This window comes from Phodopus roborovskii, unplaced genomic scaffold, assembly GCF_943737965.1.
Source record: "Phodopus roborovskii unplaced genomic scaffold, PHOROB, whole genome shotgun sequence".
Lineage (NCBI taxonomy): Eukaryota > Metazoa > Chordata > Mammalia > Rodentia > Cricetidae > Phodopus > Phodopus roborovskii.
In genome coordinates, this window is record NW_026126434.1 from 8,191,523 (window position 1) to 8,219,031 (window position 27,509).

Sequence of the window (27,509 nt, forward strand, 5' to 3'; positions counted from 1 at the left end):
CTGGGATTAAAGGCATTGGCTCTCTACCCCAGCCTAATCATAAACAATTTACAAAATCTATTTCATTGCTAATTATGTGTATGTGTCTGCAGGAGGGATGTGTTCATGAGTGCAGGTGTACCAGAGGTGTCAGATCTTCCTGGGATTGGATTTACAAGTAGTTACGACACCTTCCCCCACTCCTCTCATCATGTGTGCTGATGACTGAATGACAGTCCTCTGGAAGAGCAGCAAGTGTTCTTAACAGCCGATTGTTCCCACCCACCCCAAACCAATTTTTATAATATTATTTTTTTTTTTTTCAGACAGAGTCTTGCTATGTGGCTTAAGGGGCCCAGAGACCCTGCTGCCTCAGCCTCCCAGTGCTAGGACTGGGGAGCCACACCCAGCATGCACTCTTGTCTTCATCCTCCATTGGTAAAGAGTTGTTGTGCAGCATCTGTTCTTTCTCCAAGCCACACAATTCTCTGAAAATAAAACTTTGTTTCCATTCTCCCTATTTTCTCTTGAACACTGACTGATTCAGAGACCTTGAAGTCTGTCTCTTGCAATCTATAGTCCTTAAACTCAACACAGAAAGGTTTCTTTTGTTTCCATTTTCTGAGTCTGCTTTGATGGATTTGAGTCCTGAGTGTAACAACTGGCTAATCTGTAACCTGTTTGTCCTTGATTCTCACCTGTAAAAATGGGAAGTTACAGTAAATGGGGGCTGGAGACAGAGTTTAGTTGGTAGAGTGCTTGATCAGAACGCTTGAAACTGTGGGTTTGGTCCCTAGCACCAAATAAAACAAATTGGCCAGGACATGAAGGCAGCAGATCAGGAGTTGGGGTGATTGATGGCTACACAATGAGGTTCGAGGCCAGCCTGGGGTCCACGAACCTTTAACTACACAACCAGTGGTAGGATTATAGGACACTTTGTCTCAAAAAACTAACAACCACTATACAAGGAAGGCTGAGGCAGAAGGATGACAGGTTCAAGGCCTTCCTGGAGAACTTGGCAAGATCCTATTTCAAAATAAAACTAAGGAGTAGGCTGGGCGGGGGTGTACAGCTCAAAAGTAGAAGAACATTTGGCTAGCAAGTATAAGGCCTTAGGTTCAATACCTGGGACTGCAAAGAAAATCATCCCCCACCCCAGTGCTCTGAAGGGTTGAGGGAGGAGATTGAAGATTCCGGGTCTGCCTGGGCAACACAGTGAAATGCTGGCCAGCAAGGCCAAAGTGACACCATGTCTTAAAACCAAATATTGTCCTTCAAAGAGGAAAAAAATAGTGAGACTTGAAAGATGTTAGGGGCCCCAAGATGCAGTACTGGCCTTCCCTGGCTGCATTCCTCACATCGCAAAGAGAAAGAAGCACGTTAGACACCGTACAATTCCTGACCTTGATTTAGTCACCTGATAGGGCTTTCCTTTTACCACCTCACCACGCCTCCCCCGCCGAGGCCAGGGCGCCGCCTTGCCCAGCCAGGCCCTCACCAGGCCCTCTCCGCCCCCGCCCTCCCCGCAGGCACGCTGCACCACGCTGAGTCAGGCTGCGCCCAGCTGAGGCGGGGCCCGCGCACGCGCACTGGCGTCTGCGTCGGGGTTGGGGGGTAGATTTATATTCGTCCGATCAGCTGACGATCTGCATTGCAGCCTGCGGAGTGCAGAGGCGCCATGTACGCTCTCGCCTTCTTCGCCAGCCTTCTGGTCACCGGTGAGTTACGAGGGTACTCGGTGTGGTGGAGGGGGCGCTGTAATGTCCCCTGTGTCTGGGTTGCAGGGCAACCGGGCCGCAGCGGGCCTCGCCCTCCGCAGTGCGCAGGCGCAGGCCGGGGCCCGTGTCTGTCTGAGGTGACATGTTCCCGATTCCCTGGAAATTCGAATGGGGACAATTGGGTGGGTGGTAGAGGCGGCCTGACCCTTGTTTGTGTGCGCAGGCCTTTGCCCAAGGCCTTGCGGGTGGCCCGCGCTTCTCCCTGGGGTGGGGGTAGGAGGGTGGGAATCGGGGTGGCCCCTCCCGCCTCCCTGTTGTCCCTGCCCTGGCGCATGTGACCGACATGGCCTGAAGCCCCATCCTGCAGTCCAGGTTGGCTCGTGACCTCTGCCTCAGACTGCATGGCTATGGGAGTTGCAGGAAGCTCCTGTGTGTCTGCAGGGGGTGATCTTGACATGTGTGTGAACCCTGCAGCGCAGTAGGACTTGGAAGGAGTTCTGTGGTTCCCTCTTTGCCTTGAACCTATTGTTTTCCCTATTTGAGCTGGCGAAGCTGTTGGCCGGCGTTTATTTTGTAGCAAATGTGAGAGCAAATGTGAGAAACAACAAGTTGTTTCTAAAATGGTACCGCTGATTTTGTTAAAAACACTGCAGGTTCCCAAGGCAGCGCCAGGGGACCCACTGCACCACCTCGATTCTAGGTGAGCCCGCCTGGATCTTTCCCCACAAATCTTGCCTTACTCGGCTTCATTTCAGTCACGTTACACACACAGGTGTATATTGAGATCTTAATCTCTACAGAGGGTCTTCTCTCAAGTCGGTATTTTTCGGACCTTAGCCCACCAAAGGAAGTAAACATTTCTGGCTCCCAACTTCAGGATCTGCTTATTTGTATCTACTCAGTGGAGGAGGGGCCTGTCTAAGACAGGATTTGACTAAGTTCCCCAAAGTGGCCTTAAACTTGTTATGCAGCCCACGCTATGCTGGCCTTGAACTCCTGATCTTCCTGCCTCCACCTAAGTGCTTAAAAGAAAAAAGTTTTGATCAGGTTAGGGTGGTGAACATCAATCAATGATCTCAGCATTTGTAAGGCTGAGATAGGAGGAGCTTGAATTTGAAGCTAGCCTGGGCTACACAAGGCTAGTTTGGGCTATATATTGAGATTGTGTTGCAAGAAAACTGAAAAGAAATGCAATTGATTCTGTTGGCATTGAGTCATCCTAATCCTGTCCCTCGTGAGTTCTGATTCACCCACATCACCAAAAACCATACTTCTTTCTTCTCTTTCTGTGGTGTGGGCATTGTGACCTTAGACCCTAATAGATGTAGAGGAGCACCCTCCTGATTCACCCACATCACCAAAAACCAGACTTCTTTCTTCTCTTTCTGTGTGTGGGCATTGTGAACTTAGACCCTAACAGACTCCTACCAAGTCACACTGCAGCCCTTAATTTTTTCTTTGGGAAAGTAAAATCTGTTTCTAATGCATATGTAGTTCATCTGACCAGAGTCTGGTTAAATGGCCCCCATTTTCACTGAGCGCTTAGGTTGGTGGGAGGGTCCTAGCAGGCCCTTACCAAGGTCACACTGGTAACTGGAAGAATGCTAGCTTGTCTAGACTACTGTCCATCATTGAGTTGTTGATAAAGCCTATGATTGCTGTACGCCATGTGTGCTCCCTGAGGCTCTTGGGCCCATGGGTTCAGTGTACTACTGTAATTCAGGGTACCACTCAGACTCTGGAGAGATTTCATGGCTTGCATTTTAATGATGTCCTGGGTGCTTATGGTGTTTCAGGTACTGTCCAATCTTCACAAAGGCCTGGGGGGTACAGACACCTGTTTGGGGCTACTCCTCACTCATCTAGTCTTCCTGCCTTTCCTACCTAGACAGAAAGTAAAGACATGCTAAAAGAATTAAAGGCCAGTTTAACCACTTCATAGGGAGTGAGGACAGGTACTCAGGCTCTTATTGGCTGTTGACTGCAGTGACAGGGGAGGGGGTGGGGTGTCTCAGGATGCTCACTCTTTTTTTTTTTTTTTTTTTTTTTTTTTTTTTTGAGACAGGGTTTCTCTGTGGCTTTGGAGCCTGTCCTGGAACTAGCTCTTGTAGACCAGGCTGGTCTGGAACTCATGGGGATCCACCTGCCTATGCCTTCAGAGTGCTGGGATTAAAGGGGTGGGCCACCACGCCCGGCAGGATGCTCACTCTGCATGTATTCCATTGGCAGGGCTTCAGACACCACAGCACAGCCCCATATGGTAGAGGGACAGTGAGACCTGATTCTTGGCTGGTTTCCTTTTATTTCCAGAACAATATTACACACACACACACACACACACACACACACACACACACACACACAAGCACGCGCGTGCAAGGGGCATCGGCTGCCTTCAGTGGTAGGCCCCTAACTCCATGCATGCCGTGCCTGGGCCTGCTTGCAGGAAACTGCTCTGCTCACCCCAGTGTCAGGGAATCTTAGTGTCTGGACGCTTAGTTGTGGGATTGCTCCAGTGGGAACAAGTGTGTCAGAGTTGATGAGCTGAGCATAGAGAGGTGGCTGAGGTGCTAGCACATGATTCCCCAAAGCTGAAATGCCATTGCTGCTGTCACTTGTGTTGTGGTTAACCCCTTAGTGTCTGTACATACTGAGGCAGTGTGTTGTAGCTAGCCTGCTTAAGTTATGAATAGCAACAGGAACCCCCAGTTTCACCTGTTTAGCAAAAGGTAACTTTTTTTTTTTTTTTTTTTTTTTTTTTAAAGACAGGTTCCTGCTTGTAACCTAGGCAGGCTGGCCTCTAAAGTACTGTGCAGCAGGTCATTGAACGTAATCCTTCTGTTTCATGTGCTGTAGTGTTGGCTGGTGTTGCACATGGGAGCCACCATACCTAGCTTCTGTTTTGTTTTTTGGAGGTGTGTGTTTGTGTGGTGTGGGATATGCACCTCTCTCAAAGGCCGGAGGAGGCTGATCATACTTCTTTTTATTCCCTTGAGCTCAGGTCTCTCACCAAGCCTGAGAGCTCTGCTGGCAGCCAACAAGTCCCAGCCATCCTTCAGTCCGCTCCCACAGTGCTAGGTGAGGGTGTGGGCGGCTCCCAGTGTATGTATGTGGGCTCTGGGATCTGAATTCAAGCCCGGAGGCTTGTGAGGCAGAACTGCAGAGCTGTCTCCCTATCTGGGCAAGTTCTTAGCGTATATTTGACAGGTTGTTTTGAAGTGTGTTGGATTTGAGTTGGAGGGAATTGTCTAGCTCAGGGAAGGAGAACCTAGCCTGTTATTTTTTTCTTTCACTCAAGGGCTTTACAAGCCTGGCAGGTGTCTCAGACTCTTAACACTATGCCTCCATTTTCTTGTGTGAAACTGAACCATTAAGGCTATTGACAGGATCTGAAATGGACAGGAAGAGGTTGTTTGTTATTCTATGGGTTTGGGGAGAATGCTTGGTTAATGGCTTGATTTTTTTTTTTTTTTTTTTTGAAGCAGACTGTTGACATGAATTGTAAAGTATTGGCTTCTAGGCACTAAGCCTTGTTTTCCAGCTGGCCACGAGGCAAGAAGTCATAGATCTGATACCTTTTCCCCACTACCCTCACAGGGTATTGAACTCAGGGCTGCTTCTCATGTCCTGGGTATTTTGAATTTGCTTAGAAAAAGATCAGGGGAGGGGCGTTGGTGGTGCATGCCTTTAATCCCAGCACTTGGGAGGCAGAGGCAGGAGGATCTCTGAGTTCGAGGCCAGTCTGGTCTACAGAATGAGTTCCAGGACAGGCTCCAAAGCTACACAGAGAAACCCTGTCTTGAAAAGCCAAAAGAAAAAAAAGAAAGAAAAAAAAAAAAGGAAGATAAGGAATAGGCAGGAGCACCGATTGACTTGACTCGCTTGCTTGTTTTACCCTTGGTACTGGGGACTGAATTCGATGTTGAGCCACACCTCTAGCTCAATTTTTTTTAAAGATTATTTTATTTTATATGTATGGGCATTTTGAGTTATAGACAGTTGTGAGCTGCCACGTGGGTGCTAAGAATTGAAAATTGAACCCTGGTCCTCTCTGGAGGAGTAGCCATTAATCTTAACCCAAAAGCTATCTTTCCAGCCCCCTCCAGCTCAATTTTAATTAAAAAAATTTTTTTTTTGAGACAGGGTCCTAGAACTCACAATGTAGATCAGAGATCTACCTTGAACTCACAGAGATCCACCTGCCTCCACCTCCTGAGTGTTGGGACTGCCCTGCCTAGAGTTGGCCTTGAACTCCTTTTTGGTCTTGATCTGCCTCTGCCTCCCCAGTCCTGAGGTTATGGGTGTGTACTGTATTGCTGTGCCCCGCTTCAAATTATTCTGCCTCATTTATTTATTTATTCATTCATTCATTTATTTATTTAATTGGTGGTGGTTCTAGTGATCGAAGCCAGGACCTTGTGAATGCTAGGCAATCACTTTCCTAGTGAGCTAGATCCCCAGCTGCTCCCATTTAAAAAAAGGTGGGCACAACAGGTAGTTTCTCAAGCACCTCACAGCACCTGGGAGGCAGAGGCAGGTGAATCTCCAGAGTGGAGGCCACCTGGTCTATGTAGAGTTCCAGGACAGCTAGGGCTGGAAGTATTGGTAATGCTTCTGCCTCAGTAGGAGTCAGTCACTTCTGCTCTCCAGCCCTTTTGATTTACAAACCAGTTACAATAACAGTGCAGCTAGTTCCTGAAGCCCTTCACCTAGCTCATCCTACTGTTTGTGTGCAGTTTTGTTTTTGGCTTATTCAGCAGAAAATTTTCTCTTATAAATAATTTACTTCTCTCTGGAGGGATCTCTTCCTGGCTTGCACTTTGCTTTGTCATGACATGTTAGGTGGGCAGGGTGGGGCTTGGGGAAGACACTGACTTTACTGACCAGACTGCAGACTTGGCAGGTTTTTGCCAAGTTCCCCAGTAGTTTCATTTCCTGCTCTAGCATTCCTGTCTAGTTGTCATGACCTCTAGCTGTTTAAAAGTGGTTAGGGGTGGTGGTGGTGGTAGTGGGGGCTGGTGAGTAGGCTCGACATGTAACATGCTTGCCTCCAAGAGTCTGATCTCCAGGGCTCACATAGTGGAAGGGGAGAACTGCCTTGCAGGTTGTCTGACCTCCATCTGTGTGCACAAACCTGTGCACAGAGAGTAGTAAGGTAAACCATTGTTTAAGTGTACATGACCTTGTGGGTCCTTCCTGGAACACCCCTCCAGAACAACCCCCCTTCTCAGATGTGGTGTTAGAGTTCCCACTGCTCTGCCTGAACTAGCCTCCACCCCACCCTGAAGTTCTTAAAGCTTTGTCTTCCCTTGAGCATTGGTGTCTGCAGCTTACACAGTAGTGCTCACCATTGTCGGGTGGCAGTGTGGGTGGGAAATGGCCAGTAGATGGTGACTGAGGTCAGTGTGTATGAAACTCAGTGCTGATAGTGCCAAAGAGGCCCACGAGATGGCTCAGCAGGTTAAGGCACTTGCCACCAAGCCTGAACTACCTAGGTTCCATCCTTGGACCCACATGGTGGAAGGAAGAGAACTGACTAGTTGTCCTTTGGCTTTTACATGCATGCTATGATGAGAGTGTGTTCATGAACATGTAAATATATAAATAAATGCAGTTAGGGACTGGAGAGATGGCTCAGTAGCTACTTTTGGAGAGGACTGAATTCGATTCCCAGTCCCTACGTGGTAGCTCACAACTAGCTATAGCTCCAATTGCTGGTAACTGGATACCCTTTTTTGGCCTTCATTGGCACTTTATTCACATAAACATATAAGTAAAATAAATCTTTAGGAAATGTAATTAAGTCTCTTTAGGTTTCTCAATGCTTGGGATTGAATCAGGGGTTCACAGATTATACTATTGGAGACAGGGCTCTTAGTGTAGTTATGGCTGGCCTCAAACTAATGGCAGTCCTTCTCCTCGTCAGCTTTTCTTGTTTTGCAGTTAGAGCTACTTGCCACCATACCTGGCCTGTCTGCTTCTCTGTCTTTTCTCTTCTGGAGTCCTGCTACGCAATCAGTCTCCCTACTGATGAGCTACATTCTCAGCTCTCTTATTTTGAGACAGGGTCTCAATATGTATTGTAGGCTGGCTTTGAACTCCTGATCCTGTAGCCTTGGCAGACGCTGTATTTGTGACCTTCTTGCCTCAGCCTCCTGAATAGGCTGCGATTATAGGCCAGCGTCCTCGTGCTGGGTGTACCTAGTCTTTATCAGGGGTCAATGAACCATTTTCTGTTCTGATGTTAACCTTAAGACATTGTTTCTGGGATTTGATAAATCCAGAGTGACTCTTTGGGCTCAGATGAAACACTGGCTTTCACAGTAGTTTATGGTCAGGCTTGAGGGACACCCCCCTCCAAAGCTTGTGGGAGATGATTTTTCTGTAGGCTGTAGGACCCAGGAAGCAAGATGAATCTGAAAAGGGAACCAGTTATAATTTGGGGAAGTGACTTTTCCCCACACTTCAGAAATTGGTGGTTCTCAGGGTTTGATTTGAGTGGGCAGTATGGGGAGGCCTCTGTGACAAACTGAAGTGATATATGAGAATGTCACCATGAACCTGTCATTGTGCCTGTTAACCACAGGACAAAAACTAAACGTCCCAGGAAGGGGAAACATTTTCCCCTCAGGACCCCCTTCCATGTAGAAGTTACTGCAGATTCCAGAGAGTTTTGTTCCTGTGGCTCCCCTTACCCCTTGAGTGTGTGTGTTTCTGGACATGGAAACCAGGATTTGTGCATGCTAGGCAAGTGCTTAACCACTGAGCCCTGTTCCCCATCCAACCTCCTGACACCTGACTGGTGTTATTTAACACACAGCTGCTGCTGTATGTGGTCTGTTGGACCATGTGTCAAATACTTCTGGAAAAAAGAATTGTGAGGAGCTTGCCATCCCCCTACTACCCTCTTTGGAGTCTCTAGATCCTGCTTTTTAAGACTGTACCTTGAACAGTTGATCACCAGAGCTGCAGCCAGAATATGTAATCTTTCCTGAGGTAGCTTTCTAATCAAGGCAAACTTGCTTAGTCCTCATGAGGGCAGTGGGAGAGTTGAGCAACTAGCCTGGATGCTGGCCATTTTAGCAGCCTGCTTTACCTTAAGTCACAGAGGAGGGTTGAAATGTTAGGTTTCAGTCAAAGGGAACCCAGAGTGACATTCATTGTAGGTGGCATGTTTGTGTCTGAGACCTTCACTCCGAGCAGCCACACACAGGTCAAGTTTAGATTAGAGTGAAACTTGCTGGGCCATCAGTGGAGCATTGGCATAGATGAACAGCTCTCCTGAAGTTCTAGAACCACACTGCTGTGCCTCTGACCCTTGCCTATAACCTGTGCTCTCCTCCAGGCTGTCCTCAGGCCAGGGCATATTGCAGTCTTATCTAAGTACATAGAAGTTCATCTTATCATCACCTGATGTGTGACCATTTAAAGGAAGAACCTTGTTAAAATCGTTTTCTTTTGAATTGGGGGGGGGTCTCATAAAGCCAGGATGGGGGCTACACACAGTTCAAGTTCTGTAAGCTGGACTCTGTAAGGAGACAAGTTTGTCATGGTAGTGAAGGCTGCTGGGAGCCCAGCTGAGTGGATAGACAGGCAATGCTGTGTATCCATTTCCCTGAGAAGTGTCTGCAAATGGGACTGAGGGCAACACTGCTTCTTCTTTGTTTCTAAGCAACTTAGCTGTTGCCATGGTGATGCATTCCCCAGGAAGCAGATGCAGTAAGCTGTGGAATGCAGTTGCTCAGGGAGCTGGAGCTTTTTTCTTATTCTTTTTTGGTACTCCAAATGGTATTAGCACAGGTTACATAAAATTGTTAAAAGGAAGGGAATAGGGATGGTCCAAATAAAGAGCCTATTCAACGAATAACGGGTAGGTGGATGTTCTAGGCCAGGCGGTTTGCATTGTGCCCTTCCTCAGTGGAGGAAAGCCTGCCAAATGATACAGACTTGTTTGGAGATATTCTGGTGAACAAAGTGGTTGATTAGGTATGTGCATCAGTAGGGTTTAGTTTTGACTGCAAAAAACAGACACCTAGAATTAGAACTGCTGAAGTCTACCACAGGCACTCAGGAGTTGGGTGGTCTAGCTTTGACTCTCCTGCAAAAGACCTCCAAGCCAGGCTCTCTAGCTTCACATTTCACATCCTTGAAGCCCAGCCATTTTTTCCTACTTGGTCCAAAATGGCCGATGAAGTTCTAGCTAATGCATCTAAGTTTCATCTAAGGTGTAATGGCCTCTCGTGGACAGACCGTATTACAGAGGAGATTGCAAAGTATGTAGTCTTTCATCCTGGCTTCAGTGTGCTGAGCTGGACACCCACGCTAGTCGTGTGAGAGAAGGGAAATGGCTGTATAGAATACAGACATACTCTGATTTTAAAAGTAACCCGAGGAGAATGATTTCATGCTGAAATGCAAATAATAGAATATGAATTTGCCCTCCCCCCATTTTCCACCCTCCACCGGTGGTTTACACTTGGCCACATACATCTCAGAATATCCCAGGTACCAGAGACCCCATGCACTTCCTAATTTATTCACAGAGATCCACAGATGATTCCTATTTTTGTAGAAGATTGACATGAGCAAGTCATCAGGGTTTATACACTGCCAAGCTGGGAGTTGAACCTGGGTAGTCCTTGCCCTTCAAGAAGAGAAGATTGTATAGAACTAGGGGAAGTGTTTCTACATGGAATGGGATGCTGGACTGGGATGATGGCTCAGCAAGCACGACGACCTGAGTTTCATCCCTAGAACCCATAAGCCACATACAGTGGTGTCTAATCCCAGAACTGGGGAGACAGAGACAGGTGAGTCCTGGGCCTTTCTGGTCAGTTGTGGTGATGTAATATGTGAGCCCCAGATCCTAGTGAGAGACTGGACCCTGTGTCAGAAATCTTGGTGTATGGCTCCTGAGAAATGGCACTTAAAACATGCACATATATGTGCACAAAATAAAGGATAAGTTCCCGGCATGTTACGAACGAACAATGAACCTGGTGTGGGGAGTTCCTTGGAGGGTAATTAGCTGGTAGCTACTGCCCAGTGTTAACAGGTCACAGTGCATTGCAACTGCAGTGTTTGCTCCTTGCTGGGCTCTCCTTGTTCTGACCTCTGCAGAACTTGTTTAACTCCTAGAGAAACCAGAACTGTTTTTCTGGATCCTGACAGGTGTCCTGGGGTTCACTCCCCCCTTGCCTCTTGGGACTTGGGGTCAGTGGCTAACAGCCTCTGAGGTTGTTGGCTGCCTATAACTGTCCAGGTGTCTGTTCTCCCTTGTCGCTGATAAAATAAATGTTCAGTGGGCCTAAAGAACAGCTTTGGTCCAGTTGGTGTGAGCCCTCTGTTGTGATCAGGAGAGTGGGTCACTGGGAGATCCCGCTGCTGTCACAGCTGCAGATGGTAACAGTGGCACTCACCGCATTATGTGCCAGAACATGTTTTATAGGTCCCAGGTAACGCTTGCTGATCTCTTGAATTCAAGCAGGTACCAGTAATAATAACCCCATGTGCAGGCTTCAGGAGGCCTCGATCTCCAGGGCACATGACTACAAGTGAGCACCACCTAAATAGTACAAGGCCACTCTAGCCAGGCTGGGACAGGGTGAGAGATGAGGTGGTTGTGTATGATAAGATCATCTTGACTCTTCACAGTCCCCTGACATCAGAAGCTTTGGTTTAATGGTGCACACACAGGCTTGGAAGATCAGTAGCTTGCTTAAGGCTGTTTGCACAGGAAGTGGCAGAGCCAGACCGGGAGGCAGGTCATGTTCTGTGCCACATCTAATTAGATGTTGCTCAGTGGATTTGATGGGTCTAAGGAGTCTTATTCTGAAGCTTTAAATCCTTCAAGATGTCTCAAGAGTGCCTAGACCACACAGGGCTCTGTGAGCAATCCTTGCCTCCCAGCCTTCTGTTTTATTTGTGTATGTGTGGGATGGAGTGGGCGATGGTAGGTGTACATGTAACATCGTGTGTGTGTGTGTGTGTGTGTGTGTGTGTGTGTGTATGTAGGTCAGAGGTCAGTTTGTGGGAGTTTTCTCCTTCTGTCTATCATATGGGTCCCAGGGATCTGACTCGGGTTGCCAGGCTTCGCAGCACACACATCTTACACATTGAGCCATCTTGGGATTTATTTGTTTTGGAGAAAGGATCTTATTAAATACAAGCTGGCTTCCACAATCCCTCTGTCTCAGCATCTCAGATGCTGGGCTTTCAGGTGTAAACCACTATACCTGACTTCTGAGTGTTTCTTAAATGTTTTTTTTTTTTTTTTTTTTAATGTGTACATACACATGCCCCAGTTGTGCAAGTTGTGAGAGTCAATTTTTCCACCATGTGGGTCCCAGGGGCCAAGCTCAGGTCATCAGGCTCAGCAGTGAGCACCTTTATCTGCTGAGCTGTCTCACTAGCTCTCTGGGAGTATTGTATTTTGAGTGTAGGATGTGGGGCTGCTGTGAAACCCAAGGCCAGACTCCCGTCAGCCATTCTTAATACCATATAATTCTGTTGCTATCTAGTTTTGTTTTAGATTATTTTATTATTACATTATTTTTCAGGACTGGGGATTAAACCTGGTTCCCACATGTGCTAGGCAAGTGCTCTGTTTGCCATTGAGCTGTGTCAGTCATTTTAGGCATGAGACAGGGTCTCACTATAGTCCTGGCTAGCAGGAGAACCACCTGCCTCCCAGTGCCAGCAATATAGTTGTGTATCACCATGGTGTGTTTTTGAGACAAGTTTTTCTGTGAATACCAAGCTGGCTTTGCACTCACTGTGAAGCCCAGGCTATCCCCAATTTATAGTAGTTCTTCTTCCTCAGTCTTCCAAGTGCTGGGATTACAGGCATGTGTGACTGTTGTGATTTAGAAAGGTTTTTATGTGGTAGTCCTGGTTGGCCTGGAACTAACTTGTGTTTGGATCAAGCTGCTGGCCTTGAACTCACAAAGGCTGTTGTTAGCCACAAGTGTTAGGATTAAAGCTGAAGCCAACTGTGGTGGCATATCCCTTCATCTCAGTACTAAGGAGGCTGAGGCAGGAGGCTTTGAGAAGACTAAAGTGGGGGAAGGATAGACAACTGTGCCCTCCTCTCCCCTCCCCTGAGGACAACTTGGAGCCAGTGCATCCCCAGTGCGAGGTCCTTGACTTGAAGTGTAGAGAGTTTAACTTGTTCATGCTGAGTGCTCTTCATGTCCTTACAGACATGAATAACAACAGGTTGAAACCAGGAGCTGCTAGGAAAACATTCTAAGAACTTTCTTAGAGGTAGCTAACCAACTACCTCAGAAGGAAGTTGGTTTTAAGGGCAGGGTGTGGGAGGGTGAGAATGAAGGCTAAAATGTTGTCTGGGAACATTTTTTGGGAAATAACTGGAGGGAAAATGGTTTGGGGGTAATTTAAAAAAAAAGATTTATTTATTTATTTTGCGTGTGTATGTGTATGTGTATGTATGAGTATGGGTGCCAGAAGAGTGAGATCTCCCTGGAGCTGGAGTTACAGCTATTAATTCAGGTCATCTGCAAGAGCAGTGTGCAGTCTCAACTGCTGAGCCATCTATCCAGCCCCTGGTAATTATTACACTATTGATAAATACCCCAGGGCTGGGTGTCACTCCCTAAGAAAACAACCAACCCTTCCCTAGGTGTGTTCCTGTTGTGTTACGGGTGGCCTACTGCCTTTAGTTGTTTACTGCTCTGGACAGTTCCACTCCCCTGCCATAGGCAGGACAGGCCCCTCACCTGTTTGAAAGCCACCATGTGTGTCTCTGAGATATTTTCCCTGCTCTCATCCCACGTGGGTCATGGGAATCCGATCTGGATTATCAGGCTTGCCAGCAAGCACCTTTACCCACTGAGCCAAGCCCTTCACAGCTCAGGTAGATCATTCTCCCTCCGCCTCCCTAGTGTGGGGTTTGCAGGGAGGCCACCATGCCTTGATTTTTCTCACGTAGCTTTCCAGTGGGGTGCTCTGCCATCTGTGTCTTCTTCTCTTTTCACTTCTGTGTCCTAGGTCTTGTGGTTAAAGCGCAGATGTGAACCTGCTTGTCCTAGTCACTGCTGAGAGGCTGCCCACAGAGTGAACCCTGTCTTAGGAAGGTTATTGGATAGTGTGCTGGGGCGTTGAATAAGATGACAATGGATGTGTCAGTGTTACTTTCAGACCTTGATCTTCTGGCCAAAACAGACAGCATCATGGCGTAGCATGGTTTCTGAGTCAAGTTCCTAGAGGGTAAGACAACAACAGGGTGTGCTGGTGGCTTGGGCTTGCGATAGCAATCGAGGTTCTCAGAAGCCTGCTAGACTTTGATTACTATAGTAAGTCCCTGGTGAAGATAGGGGAAGTAGGCAGTGCTAACAGTCAGCTGTCCCACTGTCCCTGCCTTCTTGATCTGCTAGTATTTGAGCTTGCCAGCTGCTAGTCCCCTGTGTGCCTGCACTGTGTACCACATTACCCAGAGACCCATTTGGTGTCTTTCTTTCCTCACCGGGGTAGCACCAGGCAATGTGTTATTTGTTTGGAACCCAGGGCAGGGCCTCAGATAGTGTGTATAGCTTAGCGCCTAGGAACCCTTTGCCTTATGATCCCCCCCCCTCATTTTCAGCATGGCTTGGCCTCTGGGTATTGAGTTTGGGAACGAGATGTGTTTATGATTTGGTGTGGGGGGGCAGGAGTATGGGTAGCAGATTCATGGTTCATGTGATGGTTTCTAAGGATGTGCAGGCTGTCAGGTGAACTTGTTCCAACTGTTCAGGGAACCCCAGTGGAGCTCGTGGACACAGTAACAGAGTATATTATTTATTCCCTTACTTTTCAGGAAGAGCCTGCTGTTGGATCTTTGTGTGGGCCATGTGTCCACGTGTTTGTTGAATACAGGCAGGTGACTCTCTGGTGTTCAAGATGAAGCTGTGTGACTGAGGGCTGTGGGGTTTTCTGGTTTGACTTAGGCCAAGTATCTCTGAGGTTGGTCCTCATGCTATCTAGTCTTCATCTGTGTCTGCTAAAATATCTGGGTTGTTTGCTTTTTGAGATACCATCTGATTGATGTAGCCCAGGCTGCCCCCAAACTCACCATTTCCTGCTTCAGCCTCCTGAGTGCTGAGTATTCAGAAAAATCTGATACTGTATATAATAGACAAAACAGATGTGTCCTGTCAGTCCCATGACTTACTTAGGGCGGTTCTCTACCTGGCCAGCCATCTCTGTGATGCAGTTAGCATTGTCGTGGCCTAGTAAGGACCAAGTGACTGCTCAGGTGGCAGGCAGGGCTCTTTAGCACCATGGTCTTATGCATCAGGCTTGTTAGGAAGGGACTCCTTCTCATATTGGTTCTCCTTTTTTTTTTTTCCCAGCTCTGACCACCCCTGTCCAAGACCCAAAGGTGTGTGCTGGGGGCTCAGCGGTGCTGTGCAGGGATCTGAAGACAGCAGTGGGATGCGGGGCCCTGAAGCACTGCCAGCAGATGGTGTGGAGCAAGCCCACAGCAGTGAGTGCCAGCCACGGGACACCCTCCCCGTGTCTTCTGTCACTGTTGTAGAGCACCTACTTCTCCTGACCCCCTTGGGGACCCTGTGGCAGATAGGACCTGCCCTTGGTGGTGTCCAGCTTACCTCAGAAGCAGAGACTCAGAGTCCTGCCCCTTCGGGACCTTGTCTCTTGGTCCCACACTCCCTTGTGGGCCTTCCTTCAGGTCGTGCCCCCTTCCCAGATGAGGGGATGGTGGGTTGTGGTACCCAGCTCAGAATACGTCTGCTCATTCTCCCTCATCCCTCAACCAGGCAGACCACTGAGCCCTGAGACCCTGCTGTAGCTATGGCACTTTATTTCCAGCTGTAACTGTGCTGGGGAAGATGACCGCCATGATGTTAATGATGATGATAAATGGAACATGTTAGTGCGAGGCTCTGAGAAATGGATAGAGATGGGCAGACTTGCCATGCATTCTTACCTGTATCAAACCTCAGGGACTAAGCACAGAATAATGGGGGCTGCTACTGACTTGTGTTGGGACGCGCCAGTGGGACAGGCTGAGTTTGACTTAGTGGACTTGTCAGGGCTGACTACCCACTTTTATTTAGCAAGAGAAGAAAACTTGATGAAACGTTGTCCATTCACTCAGCAGAAAGTCATCGTCTTGTGGCCAGGACCTTACTTGGGTTCTCATTTGCTTTCAGTCCTGTTTTGAGTATTGCCTCTTCTTAGCAAGTTTCCAGTGCAGTGAGTGAGGGCTGTGGAACCTTCTGGATTGGTAGTGTGGCAGTGATTAGGACAGCACCTTGAGGGGTGGGGTAGGAGGGGTTCATTGTGTGACCTGTCCAGACATATAGGACTTTCTCTGTCATGTTCTTTTCCTCTTAGAAATCCCTTCCATGTGACATATGCAAAACTGTTGTCACTGAAGCTGGAAACTTGCTGAAAAACAATGCCACTCAGGTGAGCTACTGTGGAGGAGGGTGGGTATGGACTGTAGCTGGAGGCTGTGTGTTTTAAGACACCTGTCTGTGGCTCTGGGCTCCAGAGAAGAGCAGTGTTGGCCCAGGAGTGGTGCACCTTATAGGATACACTAAATCTGACTGAGCAAGTTCCTTTTATTCTTAAAGGTTTTGTTTTTCATTTTTAAAGATTTTTAAAATTTATTTTTATTTGTATGAATGTTTTACCTACATGTATATATGTGTACATCTGTGCCCAGTGCTCACAGGTCAAAAGAGGGCATAGAACCCCTGGAACTGGAGCAGCACGTGGTTTGAGGCACCATGTGGTGCTGGGAACCGAACCCAGGTCCTCAAGAGCAGCAGTTGCTTTTAACTGTCTCGCCATCTTGCCTCTTTTTTTTTTTTTTTTTTTTTTTTTTTTTTTTTTTTAAAAGGCAGGGTGTCACTATACAGAGAAAACTCTATGTAGGGCAGGCTGCCCTCAAACTAAGATATGATTGTCCTTGCTGGGATTAAAGGCTACAGTATCCGCTCTTTTGTCTTGTTAGGTAGCTCAGGTTTTCCCTGAACTTGTTGTCTATTGTCTTAGCTGTTTGAGTGCTGGAATTGTAGGAACGTACCACCACACTCAGCTTTAACACCATCATTTGTGTGGGTGTACATGTGATGTGTTGGTGTACTCATCTGTATGTGGGTATATGGAGGCTGAAGTAGACTGGGTGTCTGCCTCTATCTCTCTTCATTTAATTCACTAAACATGGGCTTGTCATTTCAGCCAGTCTCTCTGGCCAGCCACTCCTTGGGATCTGCCTGTTTTCATTCCCTGCCTCCCCAGCCAGCACTGGGGTTTGAGGTGTGCTTTGCTAGCCCTGACTTTTATGTATGTGGGTGCTGGGGATCCAAACCTAGGCCTTCTTGATTGTTGCTGGAGTCACTGATGAAGGACCGTTTGCCTTGCATTGTGTCTCCTTGCAGGAAGAGATCCTTCGTTACCTGGAGAAGACTTGTGAGTGGATTCATGACTCCAGCATCCAGAACTCGTGCAAGGAGGCAGTTGATTCTTACCTGCCTGTCATCCTGGACATGATAAAGGGGGAGATGGTATGTCATTGGGGGAGGGCTCAGAGCAAAGGGGCTGAAAAGGGAAGTGTGTCCATGGCTTTGTGTTTCTCCTGCAGCTCTTCACATGGCTTCTTGCATGGGGTAGCTATGGTACAGTGGCTTTGCTGGGGCCAGGGGGCCTTGGACTCATGCATCCTGTTGAAAGATAGAAATCAGTAACTCTTGTCAGGCCTCTATTTCTAGAGCAATCACATATCTTCATCTTCTGTGTATGTAGAATTGAGGACTAATCCTGGGTCTATAGTGTGAGAACAGCTACTAAGATACTGGCTTGTCACAGCAGCCACATGTGTACTATGTCGACGCTGGGTACCAAAAGCTAGAAATCAGCAGTGAAGCAGGAACTAGTCTTGTGGAATTTGAAAGGCTTCAGGAAAGAGAGGTGCTGAAGAGTGCATAAGGTGGAACTGAGGTTCTGTGGGGGAAGGTGGGCATGATACAGAGCCTTCTGTGTCCCGTGACAAGACACCCAGGAAGAGTTCTACATCATTCATTGCTGGAGGTGTTGTGGGGACAGTGGAGATGGACAGATGCACATTGTGTTTTGAAGAATGAATAGACTGGCCTTACTCATGGAGGGGGAATACAGGAGCATGAAGGGCTGGGAACATTTCTTGGTCTCTGGGGAGTTGGGAGTGGGCCATGTGGAAGGTGTTGGTTTAAAACCAGTGGGTTGCTTTAGCTTGCTTGTAGCTTGTGAGCAGGCCATCACTCAGTTCCTGACCCTTCCCCTCTACTCAGTGGCTAATCTCCCTTTAAAGAAGAGCTGCAGTGACATTTTGGGGCTGGGAGGCCTCTGTAGGTTAGGTGCGGTGTTGTAACTTTTCTATTCGTCCGTCCTAGGTGCACTGAGTAGTATAGTGTTCTTAATGGACACAAGGGAGGAACTGACTGGTGACGCAGGCTTCTCTTGCCCTGTGGGCTTTGCTTTCAGCTGTCTCTTCTCCCTTCCAGAGCAACCCTGGGGAAGTGTGCTCTGCCCTCAACCTGTGCCAGTCTCTCCAGAAGTACTTGGCTGAGCAAAACCACCAGAAACAGCTTGAGTCCAACAAGATCCCAGAGGTGGACATGACCAGAGTTGTTGCCCCCTTCATGGCCAATGTCCCTCTCCTGATGTACCCTCAGGATCACCCCTACAGCCAGTCCCAACCCAAGGTTAGCTGAAGGCGGGTGGATTCAGTGGGAACATTGCACATGGTGCTGAACAGAACTTCTCCACTCTGTCCCTTGGCTTTAGTTTCTAGAGAATAAGATATTTTAAATATGCAGAGATGCCCACTCTCCACTGAAGCATAGCTTCTCCAGGCCATGCCCTACTGCCAGTCCCATGTAGTACTGTTACCAGAATAAATGGCCTGGAGGTTAAAAGCCTGGCTTCCAGGAGCTGATAATAAGTCAGTCGTCTATAGTGAGATATGGCATTCTCTCAGAAGCTTGCTGCTCTTCTCCATGTAGGCCAATGATGCTGTCTGCCAGGATTGTGTGAAGATGGTAACTGACATCCAGACTGCTGTGAGAACCAACTCTACCTATGTCCAGAGCTTGGTGGAGCATGTCAAGGAGGAGTGTGACCGCCTGGGGCCGGGCATGGCTGACATGGTGAGTCTCTGTCCCCCATGCTTTGGATGTGTTCTAGGTTAAGGTAGGAGCAAGTGGGGTGTGGCTATGTTTTGGTTAGGTGAGTTGGCATGGGAAGAAAACCACTTTGGTAATGCTTTTTTCCCCTTCTGTCACCATACATAAGAATCACTAGAACCATTTTATTTGTTTTAAAAAGCAGCTGATTTGTATGTACGTGCGTGTGTGACACAGTAAGTGTATGGCTGTCGGAGGACAACCTGTGGGAATGTTGTGGGCCTTGCCTTGCCTTTTCTCTGAGTCTTCTTGGCAGCTCTAGAACCTGTTTTGAAAAGCATGGCAGTGTCTTTGAACAAGGGTTACAGCTCTGCTCCCTCCCAGAAGTGGGACACCTGATAGCAGCTTGCAGGACATTGCTTCTGTGGCCTCAGCGCCCACATATGAGAATGTGTGAATGTATGACTTTGGAAGGTTCTTAACAGTGTTTCGCAACTACAATATCTAGATTGCTAATAATGATGGCTCTGTGGTCTTGGGGCATTTAGCCTGTCAGACACTGAGGCCTCCAAGGTCCTTTGTTATAACATCTCCACAGATTTTATATAAGGGGTAAAATAACCAAATTGCCGTATTATCTTAGTTAATCTAAAGAGATGCTTAGATCTGTTCTGGGAAATCTTTTTCCATGTGAGAGCAGGTCTCTCTCTCTTTCTGTGTAGCTCAGGCTGGCCACAGCCTCTGGCTGCTGGGATTATAGGCCTGTCTATGTTTATGTGCCAGTGCCCAGTGGGTACTGTTGGATGCCATTTGGGGTGTGATGAACTGAATCCTTGTCTCTGCAGTGCAAGAACTACGTCGACCAGTACTCTGAAGTTGCCGTCCAGATGATGATGCACATGGTAGGTGGCCAGGGACCCCTGGTTATCTTCACAGTTGACAGCTCCATGCTTTAGGGTGCTCTGTTTCCATTTGTCCAGCAAACTCCCTGCTCATGACCTTAGCCTGTCCTCCTGCTAGCAAAGTCTTCCTTAGCTGATGCGACCCTGGACTGTTCTGATAGCTGTCCTGGTTGCCTGGGGCCTGCTAGTCTGTGTGCATGTGTGACTTGGCCATCAGATTGCTAGTGTCTGGCTGAATGCTGGGATCAGTAGGGGTATCGTGCCCCGCCACTAAACCAGGGTGGGAGAATTCAAAGGGCAGCCTGTGTTCTGTGTCAGGATGGAAGGAATCTCACCTAGCAGTGCTGGATCTGTGTTCAGAGAAGAGAGTCAGCCACAGCTGCTGCCCAATCTCCTAGCTCCTGACAGCCACCATCTGACCATGTCCAGAGGTTGGGTGGAGAGGTTCATTGTCTGAGAGGTGGGAGACAGCTATCCTAGGCAGAGCTGAGTGGGTGGGTGGCACATGTCTCCACTCTCTCATGGACTGCTGTAAGTCCTCGTTCATGTTTGAACATAGGCCCTTTTCCTACTTTGTGTATACTTACCACCCAGCTGCTGGCCTGACCTGCTCCACAAGCAGGCCCTCTGGCCAGGTGGCTTGTTGAGGATCGTTGCTCATGCCCCAGATAGTGAGCCATCTAAAGGCAGCTTATAAAGCCCTGCATGGTAAAGGTAAAGCTTTGATGTGAAGTGGCCCAGTGAAGATCTTCCAGTCATTTTATTAAAGGGGGAGGGAGGGTTAAAGATGTTTTATGTATCAAATCATTTGCATTTTGGAAACATAGCAGCGAGCATACATTTTTTTTTATGCCATCTTAGTTTTACTTTTTTCTCTAAAAAATTTTTTTTGTGGGGGGGGGATATAATTTCCTCTACCTTTTCCCCTAAAAATGATGATCTCATTTTGCGGCTCTTTGGCCTGAGAGTGAAGGTGTGACCACCATACCCAGCTGCATATTAACACTGCTGTCTCCATGGTTGTCGCTGTGCTCTGTGGGTAGAGTAGGCTGCCTTTGGAAGGATAGCTCCCTTGGCTATAGCACCCATCACCTCGTTTGTCACTTAGGATAACTGAAGCTAGAATTCCTAACCAAAGCCCACACATCCACCTTCCAGGCTGTCATCTGCCCTCAAAAGGCCAGGTGTGATTAGTCCAGAGATGGAGGCCCTTTACAAGGACAGTTTCCACCAGCTGTGGAGCATGGCCTGCCCTTGAGGGCTGGACTAGCTTTCTAAGCCCCATTCTTCCCTCACTGCCAGGGTATTGCCCTAAAACTTTGACATCCTTATGCCTAGGTAACTGCTTGACTGTTGTTTTAATTTTTCTTAACTGTTGTGTCCTTTCCTTTCTCTTATTTTCACCTCCGATTTCCTGTTTTTTTGTTCAACAGCAGGATCAGGTATGTGATGAGAATTTGCTTGTGGTAGTGGTCTGCTGCTTCTAGTTGTTGGCTTTTTTTTTTTTTTTTTTTTTTTGGGTCTGGCATGGTGAGCTCTGAGCTACTATAAAGGATCTCCCCATACTTGGTTCCTTGAGATTGAGCACTTTGGGTTATGGGGGCTTAATTCCCCCTTTTGGAGGGTCAGAAGGTGGTGAAGCTAGCAGAGCCTATGCTTAGGTCAGCACCAGCATACATGCCAGTCACCAGGGTGATGATGGCAATACCTTAACTTCCTTCAGTGAAAGAAGGCACTGACCCAGTAGGACACACTGGATGATATTGCATGACTTTGTGCCGTTTTCCTAATCCCAGAAATGCTTCTGCATGAGCAAACTAGATACAGACAGTGGCTTGACTGGCTGGATGGAGAGACTTGTACATGGTCTCTCAGTTGTGGCTTCTACCCTTTAGGGAATGGGTCATGGGGCCTCACTGGATGGCATGTTTTACAATAGTGACTGAGCGGTTGTCCTTTTGGGTCTGTTCTTAATATGACCTTCAAGGTCTAGGATTTGCATTCTAGATACTGGGAAGCATTTTGAATCTCACAGGAAAGGATTTAAATTGAAATGCCTGAATTTTCATTTGCCTGAATTTTTATTTATGCTGCCTCAGACGGCCCCCTAAATTTTGGCATTCCTTCCCTTCCAACCAAAAAAGCTTTTCTACCTTTATTCTAATTCTGGCCCCTATCTCCTAATCTTGGGCTGTGTTATAAAGACAGGGAGTTTAGGACACGTGGCCTTAGTTCTCTAACTTCAATTGTACAGGTAGACCGTGGCCATCCATGGTCTAGCCCTCAGCATCCTTGCTCCCATGCTGGGCTGAGTGCTGTTTGTAGTTGGTTCACACCACAGGGTCTGTGGATGGGGCTTGCTCTTGGCTTTGGCAGTGTGATGGACAGTCAGAATATTCACACTTGGTTCTCTGTGGCTTGGTGTCTAGATGGTGAGAGGGGATCTGTGTGAAGCCCTTGTGACTGTAAATGCCTCCTCAGCTTGGGTCCAGGCTCTTACTTGTACTATGTGCAGTTGTGAACATAGAATATGGCTTTAGGAAAAGCCAACATCTCTTCCCTTACTGTACCATTTTAAATGGTGCTGTCAGAGAAGAGGGTCCATGTGGTTTTAATCCTGACACATTGGGTTGTCTGAGATCATGGGCCTTGTGGTTTCCCTCAAGTGGACTGGGAGAAGTCCACTTGTGCCCAGCCATCCTTGGGGCACAAAAAGTGGTGGCCCTGACTGGAGCAGCAGAGGCTAAGGGCCACTTCCTCCAGGTGGAACTGGTGTCCATGCACTTTATTTGGAGCCCTTTGGATTGAATCTGAAAGCTCAGCCTGAGCGGGAGGAGTCAGCTTTTATGCCAGAGCCTTAGCACCCTGACCTCGGTGTCTAAGGAGGGGTTTGAAAGTAGCAGGCGCAGGCCAGCTGACAGCGACTCTACCTTCTTCAGCAACCCAAGGAAATTTGTGCTCTGTTTGGCTTCTGTGACAAGACCAAGAAAGTACCAATGAAGACATTGGTCCCTGCCAGTGAGGCCTTCAAGGACATCTTCCCTGACCTGGAACGGATGGACTCCTTTGAGGTACCTGCTGTCACTGTTGGGTCTGACAAGAGCCCATAACCCCTTGTCCACGTTGTCACACCCTCTCAGAGTGCCCCAGGCCTTTGGGGTACTCCTCTTCTTGAACAGGCCAGACAACCGGTTGAGGAGCTGGCTGCAAGCTAACCATTCCATGTGTGGTTCCTGAGTCCCGTCTCCAGAGCCACAGTACAAACTGGAGGTTCTCAGAACACATGCCCTGAGGCTGGGGCAGAACCCTCTTTGGGTTTATTGCCTGTGTGTAAGGACATAGGCAATACTGTGTTCTCAGAACCCTTCCTTGGCCCCAGGGTACACTGCTCCAAGCCATAATACATGTACATTGAACATGACTGTGGGTCAGATAGTATTTGGGATGCCCTTTAGGTTCATGGGATACTTACTGCCAACTTAGGACCTGATGCCTTCACACAGAGTACATTCTTCTGATTCAAGAACACCTATGTTGTCTGGCCACCAGCTGTTTTCTTGTTCTGTCTTTTGCACACACTTTTGGTTCAATACCACATTGGCTTTTGGTCCCCAGCTGTCCACTTGTCTTGTTCTCCTGCACATACTCCTTTGGTTCTAGAACACCCATGGTGTCTGACCACCAGCTGTCCCCTGTTCCTTCTCTTCTGTTCTCAATGTGTGGCCATAGGAGAGAGGACAAGGTAACTAATGGGATAAGGGAATTGTCTGGGAAACCCCTACCCCCGCTCCCCACTTCAGTTCCCTGAGAGAAGGCAGTTGTCTGAATTAAGGATTCCGGTCTTTGGAATACACTGCATTCTAAGGGCCTGTGGGACAATAGAGATGGAAGACAGTAGGTACAGAGGCCCCCTGACAGCACTATATTACCAGAGGTGGATTCAGGAAATCAAGAGCTGGCATTGACTTCCAAACAGGCAGAAACCAAGTCAGTTCTACACTGCCATCTTCCTCTCCCATGTGAACATAGGATAGAAAAGTGATGAAACATCCGGGGGACGGGCAGCTATTCTAGGAAGGAAGGAAGGAAGGAAGGGATTCCCTCTACTTTACTTCAAGTATGAAACTAGGGTGGTTTGGGTCATAGAAGGTTGAGGAAAGGGGATGGGCTTCCTTCCCATCTTGTAGTTAGGGGAAGCCACCATTACATTGCATTGGGTAGGCAGTGGCCTTTGAGGTTGTCCATTCTGTGGCGGAAGCATGCCTGTCCCAGCCTTAATAAAACATTCTCCTTTTTCCCTCTACAGGCCCACAACATTATTTTCTGCCAGGCTTGTAAGTTTGTGATGCAGAAGTTGTCTGGACTAATGGCTAACAGTGCCACTAAGGTATGTTGCCTCCTTTCTGTATTCCAGAGTCAGACGGTACCCATGGGACATGGTCTCCTGGCAAATGCACACCCCAGTACCCAGGAGGGAGGTTTGGAGCACCTTGTGCATTAGCCGGTGTGATCTTCAGGGGAGGGATGAAGCACCCCACTGTTGGCCATTCCCCGCTGGGTCTAGGTTCTCTTCCCAGCTAGCCCCAGTCTGATGCAATCCTTTCACCTGTTTCAGGAACTAGTAGTTAAAACCGTGAACAAAGCATGCTCACTGCTCCCCGCTCCTGCTTCAACCAAGTGCACGGATGTGATAGACACGTTCGGCTACTCCCTGCTGGATGTCCTTCTGAAAGAGGTGAGCCCAAGCTGGTGTGGTATGATCCGCCTCTGTTCCGGTAACCCTGATTCAGTGGACACATTTGAGCAGCCTGCAGTGTCCATCCTGCCTGCACTACCCAAACAGCCCGAACAGTCCGAAAAGCCCGCATTGCGTGGTAAGTCCAAGGCACATGGAGGAAAGGGAGCCATAAGAGGCCACTCTTGGGTTAAAGAGTGCCACAACTGAGCCCTATGTCCTGTGTAGCACATTTACCTCAGAAAACCGGTGGGTTCTGTGAAGTGTGCAAGAAACTGGTCAGCTATTTGGAACACAACCTGGAGAAAAACAGCACCAAGGAGGAGATACTGGCTGCACTTGAGAAGGGCTGCAGCTTCCTACCTGACCCCTACCAGAAGGAGGTATGGGCATGGCTGTGTTCCCTGCTACTATCTCAGTTCAAGTGTGCAGGAGGTTCCTCTGTACTCTAGACTTGAGGCTGGGAGGCAGCACAGAGCCATGGAAGGAAAAGGACCTAGGCTAGTGAGGTCAACTCCCGGACCCCGAGCTCTGGAGGCTGTATGGATACAACCAAAACCGCAACCCGTGTCCCTTTCCTTGGCAGTGTGATGACTTTGTGTCTGAATATGAACCTCTGCTGGTGGAAATCCTTGTGCAAGTAATGGATCCTTCCTTTGTGTGCTCGGTAAGCCTCACCAGGTGCCTGGGTCTTGTAGCAGCATGGGTGTGGTCTAGCAGGGTGGAGTCGGGGATTGTTCAATCTCCGCTCTGAAGGGGTCAGCCAGGCAGCTCATTTTTCCCTTTTGTCTTCTATTGTACAGAAAATTGGGGCTTGCCCTTCTGCCTCTAAGCTGCTGCTGGGAACTGAGAAGTGTGTCTGGGGCCCTAGCTACTGGTGCCAGAACATGGAGACTGCAGCCCGTTGCAATGTGAGTGTCCTGGACAGCCTTTTATAGCATGGCTGGGGCTTGCCTCGTGGAAATAGAACCACAGCCCTTATTGTGCTCTTGTCAAGGGATAATACATGACATCCCGCACATTGGAAGTCAGAGGATAACTTTTTGGAGTTGTTCTTTTCCCACCATTATGTGGGTCACAAGGATCAAACTCTGTATTGGGTTTGCATGGCATGTGCTCTTGTACCAAATATGTAGGACCCAGGGCCTCTGCCTCTGACAAGTCCTCTGGGGTCCCAGGGAACACATTTTTTTCCTAGCTGAGGCTCAGCATGAGCCTTGACTAACCTTTACCTAGGGTATGCCAAAGTTGTTTGAGCAGCTGGGTGGAGGGTTGCGTGTGCATGTGCGTGCGTGTCTTTCCTGAGAGGAGTGCTGGACCTGGCCTCTGGTAAATTACTCCTTCCTACAACTTTTGTTTCCTTGTCAGGGGAGATGAATCAGTCTGGGCCATTGGTGACCTATCTGTACTCTTACATGAAATGGGTGGCATGTGGGCCAGAGCCTGCCTGCCCCTCTTGTGCCCATGCTGGTTTTTTTTGTCTGGCAAAAGGACCTGGGAACCCACTGACAGTGGGTGAAGGGGTCTAGAGTCATGCTGCTGGGGTACTATCACAAGACAGTAAGAGGCTGTGTTTTTCTGGTTCTGGGTTAGTGTATTAAGAGATTGTTCAAGTTACAGATGCTGAGAGCTGTGCAAAGTCAGGTCACATTTTGTAGTGATGCTGCACTACACGTAACCTGTGGGTGTCTTGTGCAGCCTGACCTGTTTTCTTTTCTCCTCTCAGGCTGTGGACCATTGCAAACGCCACGTGTGGAATTAGTTTTCCAGCTTGCAGAAGTTGCGGCGTATTTGTGGGTCTAGGATAATGAACACACAAGATCTATTTGACTTCATTCTAAGTAGAACCTCTACCCTTCCCTGCTCCTCCTCTTTTTTTTGGTCTTTCCCCCATTCTGTAGCATTGCTGTCATGTAGGAGCTGCTGATGGCCCCTTCCAGTGTTCCCCTTCTGCCTGAAGGATGAGGACATTCAAGGTATCAGCTCTCCAGCTGCCCTTTGACTCACCTGCTGGTGGGGCTGCTGAGCTAGAGAGCAGGAATGCCTTCTGAGCCCTGACTTGGTCACCCCTCTACCTTGAAGAGGGAGCTGCTCACTTTCCTGTGGTACCAAGGAGTTTTCTATGACCGATTTGAAGCACAGGATAATGAGGTCTTTATGTTATGACAATGGCAATTCCATCAACCTAAAGATTTCAGAAGCACCTGCAGGTGGCTTGCTTGGGACACTGCTGTCTAGGTCTGCTTTTCCCTCTGCTTTCCTGTATTCCCTGTGGGCTAGGGTGGGGAGGGGGAAACTTCTGAATGTAATTTGCCCATGCCATGTGGGACTGGCCTTTTGTGAGAGTCATGGCCTTTTGTGAGAGTCATGAACAGTGTTGTCTGTCAGGGCTCTGCACGCCCCTATTCTACCTTATAGCTCTTGTTGAATTGCCCTTATCATGGATGAAGCATCTGCCTAGCAGTGGGTGATGAACTGAGGGGTCTCTATGTACATAGAGTAGGTACTATCTGGAACCTTGGCTGGTCTGTTGAAGAGCTGAAGCTTCTCCTGTGCCTCGGGTTGCCAGGAGACAGCCAGCAGGATTGGGCATGTGCAGCTAAATGGACCTAGAATTTAATTTGTTTTGCACTAAAGTTTCTGTGACTTAATAAAGTTCTGTTAATCAGATCTGGGCTTGTGTTTGACACCTCAGCCAGAGACATGAGGTCCCGAATCCCCGGCCCTTCCCATCCTCCAGAACTTCATACGTCATCAGAGTCAGTGTATTGCTGGTTCCATGTGAGGTGCTTTTCTTTTTAAGCAGCATTCCAGAAACTTTCATTGAGTATCAGTTAAACAAAACCTGGAGGAAATCTTGAGGGAATAACTTAAGAAAAGGAATACACACAAACAAACACTCTACATTCAAACCCAAGGGAACATCAGTCATGTCTGTCACCTAAGCATGACTGGGAGATGGGACGGATGCTTGGTTGCCTACATCAACCGTGTGTGTGTGTGTGTGTGTGTGTGTGTGTGTGTAGGGACAGGGAGCCACCTG

At 48.2% G+C, this 27,509-nt stretch overlaps 1 protein-coding gene across 2 annotated transcripts; it reads left to right on the forward strand.

Annotated features, from left to right (window-relative positions):
* Positions 1-1,533: 1,533 nt before the first annotated feature.
* On the forward strand, positions 1,534-27,136 carry Psap (prosaposin). Of its 2 annotated transcripts, none has more exons than XM_051186755.1 (14): positions 1,534-1,700; positions 15,050-15,183; positions 16,056-16,130; positions 17,108-17,233; positions 18,209-18,409; positions 18,710-18,853; positions 19,675-19,731; positions 22,671-22,802; positions 24,038-24,118; positions 24,347-24,605; positions 24,695-24,849; positions 25,053-25,133; positions 25,270-25,377; positions 26,193-27,136. In XM_051186755.1, the coding sequence occupies exons 1-14, from the start codon at positions 1,661-1,663 to the stop codon at positions 26,226-26,228; spliced, it is 1,629 nt and encodes a 542-aa protein (XP_051042712.1). In that variant the 5' UTR covers positions 1,534-1,660; the 3' UTR covers positions 26,229-27,136. The 2 variants fall into 2 exon arrangements, with proteins under 2 accessions (XP_051042712.1, XP_051042713.1); XM_051186756.1 differs by having other exon boundaries at positions 18,209-18,316.
* The last annotated feature ends 373 nt before the right edge of the window (positions 27,137-27,509 follow it).